The 3402-nt window shown below is 37.1% G+C and overlaps 1 protein-coding gene across 1 annotated transcript; it reads right to left on the bottom strand.

Annotated features, from left to right (window-relative positions):
• Positions 1-135: 135 nt before the first annotated feature.
• Positions 136-3167, bottom strand: LOC106742981. Its single transcript, XM_014616402.1, has 4 exons — positions 2911-3167; positions 2549-2671; positions 445-535; positions 136-276 (listed from the first exon to the last, which is right to left on the bottom strand). The coding sequence occupies exons 1-4, from the start codon at positions 3165-3167 to the stop codon at positions 136-138; spliced, it is 612 nt and encodes a 203-aa protein (XP_014471888.1).
• Positions 3168-3402: the final 235 nt, after the last annotated feature.

Raw genomic sequence — 3402 nt, 5'->3', positions numbered from 1 at the left:
CGAGACATTTGTATTTTGACGCTCACTTCATACCGGTACACCTGGTACTATACATTTTGTTTATGCTGGAAAGGGAAGGAAAGCGAGAGAGAAAGAATAATAGACGAAGCTTTCGGATTAATTTAAAAAAATTCCTTACATTGACTCGTACGGAAGGACACTGTAATCCAGCAAAAATTGGGCTTGCCAGAATTGCAAGAACATATGGGTGAGTTGAGCGATATATATAGCAAATGGTGCGACGATATCTTTCGCGTCGTTTAAGTTCATCAGCACCTAAAACACGCGTGTTTACATTTTTCCTCTCATTTATTGAATCAAATATTGAATTGCAAATAATTCTCTACGGAAATAATGAGCGTTCATTTTTTTCCGAACATTCTTAGAAATAGCTGATCTGTTTATCAATTGGGAACACGAGGTGTTCATGAAATTGAGACGTACCTGTATACCGCATATACTGCCACCAATCATATTTAAGCTCACACTGACCAGGAAGATATTTGTGAATGTTGACTCGATTAGTTCCGCAAATCTGTGAATTTATGAAATTGAACACAGTTACGAGTTATATTGAGATACATAGATTTATAACGAAACCGTACACTCGGTTCTAATTTGGTTGGAACACCTTTCTCTCGATGTTTGGAACGTAGCCGATAGTCCAACGAAAGAATTCTTGTTTGATTAATAGAGAAGAAATTTTTCTCTTTGAACCATCGGTTGCGTTCTGAATTGCTTTGAAAAAAAAAATATTCGAAGCATTTAAAGGTAGTGTTGTAGCACAAAATTAGTTTTTTAAAAGTTCGTTGAAATTTATATTATATATAAATTTAAATACGACTTAATCGTTGACATAATTAGAGGTAGATTAACTATTCGAAAGCTGAAATATTTGCGACTAAAGATAACATTTTTTATATATATTCCTCGAGATTATAATGTTCTATTTTTAACTGCTATTTTTAATTTCTAATGACATTAAGAATAAATATAGAAACATTACACAAAAATTTTAGAATTATTGATCATTTTGAAAATATAGCAGTCTAAAGGTCATTACTTATAGTAATACACAAAATATATGTATATATTTAAACAATTATATACCTCTTTCTATTATTTATGCTCCTCTATTAGATCAACTAATGCATAAAAATAGCATTAATAAGAAAAATTAAAAATAATATATTCGTATTTGTAATATTGTTTGCACGGTGTCGCATCAACATACAACGAATTGTTTGTTTAGAAGCGTCCGCAAGATTGCGAGAGTGAGCGTGAACAGCCCGAGTTCGGGTACACTCTCACTTTCTCACGCATGCCCCTGTACATGTCTACCTCAACTTTATTTTAAATTAACATTTATTATTTAGATTTTAAAATAAATTTATAGCAACGTAATTTTACTCGAAAAATACTAAATTTATGAGTGGCCTCTTTAAAGCGCTACTGAAAATATAGCACTTTGTGATACAACTATCTTAAAACCGAGTATATTTTTTAAAATATGTGGCATTAACACATGTATATACGAGGGCGGTTCAATAAGTACCCGTGTTAAACGACAGAGGGCATTCCTGAGGGAAGTTGGTGTTAACATCGTGTGCTGTCATCTATCAAACGACGGCAAAACAAATTGCAGACTGATTGATAGGTTAGTTTGGATTTGGCAGCCATTCGAGTAAGACGTGTTTCGTGATTTTCGCTAAGATGGAAAAAGAGCAGTATCGTTCGGTAATTCGCTTTTTGATTTTGGATGGGAAAAAATGCGAGGAGATAAAAGCAAAGTTGGATGCTGTTTATGGGGACACTTCGCCATCTATGACCACAGTTAGATATTGGTTCAACGAATTTAAACGTGGGCGAACATCCGTTTTTGATGAGGAGCGACCAAGACGCCCGGCAGACGTGATTACTGAGGAAATTATTCAAAAAGTCCACGACATGATTCTCGCTGATCGACGAACGAAAGTGCGCGAAGTAGCAAAGGCCGTAGGTGTGTCGACCGGAACGGCAATTAATATTTTACATGATAAGTTGGCGATGAAAAAATTGTCGGCCAGATGGGTGCCGCGATTGCTCACGGTGGAAAGCACATTCATCCAGGGTTGTCGCCGGCAAATGCATGAATTGCGTTATGAAATGCTGCCGCACCCCCCGTATTCACCCGATCTGGCTCCCTGCGACTTTTTCTTGTTTCCTAACACAAAGAAATGGCTCGCGGGAAAAAAATTTAGCTCAAACGAGAAAGTCATCGCCGAGACAGAGGCGTATTTTAAAGAGTTCGACAAATCCTATTTTTTGAAGGGGTTAAAAAAATGGCAGGAACGTTGGGAGAAGTGTATCTTTCTAAAAGGGGACTATGTTGAAAAATAAAAAAAAATTTTTTGAAAAAATAGTGTCTTCATTTCTAACACGGGTACTTATTGAACCGCCCTCGTACAAACATCGTGCGCGCGCGCGCGCATGCATGCACGCACGCACGCACACACACACACACACACACACACACACGCGCACACACACACAAATACACAACACCCACTCTATCACATGGAGATGCCTGCGCAGACAGCCCAAGGCTTTTTTGTAATTGCCATCTTCCATTTTCTCGGGATTCAAATTAAAATTGCCGTCGTTATCTTTGCCAATATGTTCCAGCGAATGTCTAGAAACCACTAAAATTATCATATTCGCCTATTATTTTAATGAGATAGTCAGAAAATTCGCCACAGAATTTTCCTCTCTTTCTTTCTTTTATAAATTATTTTAATGTAAGAAGGAAAATCAAAACATCTTTTTTTGAAATTTTTTGGTTTTTCAAAGGTACATTTCTAGATGTCTGTACGAACTTTCCGGATAACTTGAGAGTTTCCAAGATGTCATTCTTAATCGTCATTCTCTCACCCGACAACTGAGAACATTCCGCAGGCGTGCTGGATCAAAGTAAAGTACAAAGTATCTGCTGAGACTGTGGCAGTCACGTGAGAAAATACCGTTAAATAACCGTGTAGCAATATCGGGTAGAAATGTTGGTCTACTTTGTGGCCGTATTCCACGCGGAAAGGCAGATTCGATACGGTCAATTTAGTTGAGTTCGAGGTGTCCTCTATCATTATCATTACGATCGACTTGAGCATGTAGAGGAAACCCGTTAGCAACATGAAAACTGGGAAATTACGTGAATTTTATACTTCAGTATTCCTGTGTAAATTTTACACAGGACGTCATATAAAAATTCGTTTGAGCTCTCGTGAAACTCCTTTCTTGATTTTATGTCTCTTCTGCGACATACCTGCATAAAATATCGTCAAATATTGTCCGTATACAGTTTGTCGTTGCAGAATAGCTTTTTCGTTGTCCGCATTTAGTGACAACCAATCGTTTTCGATTGTTTTC

Source organism: Dinoponera quadriceps, unplaced genomic scaffold (genome assembly GCF_001313825.1).
Source record: "Dinoponera quadriceps isolate SergipeBrazil2010 unplaced genomic scaffold, ASM131382v1 scaffold999, whole genome shotgun sequence".
NCBI classification, from domain to species: domain Eukaryota; kingdom Metazoa; phylum Arthropoda; class Insecta; order Hymenoptera; family Formicidae; genus Dinoponera; species Dinoponera quadriceps.
Note: the sequence above shows the minus strand (reverse complement) of the source record. Positions and strands in the feature narration are given on the sequence as shown.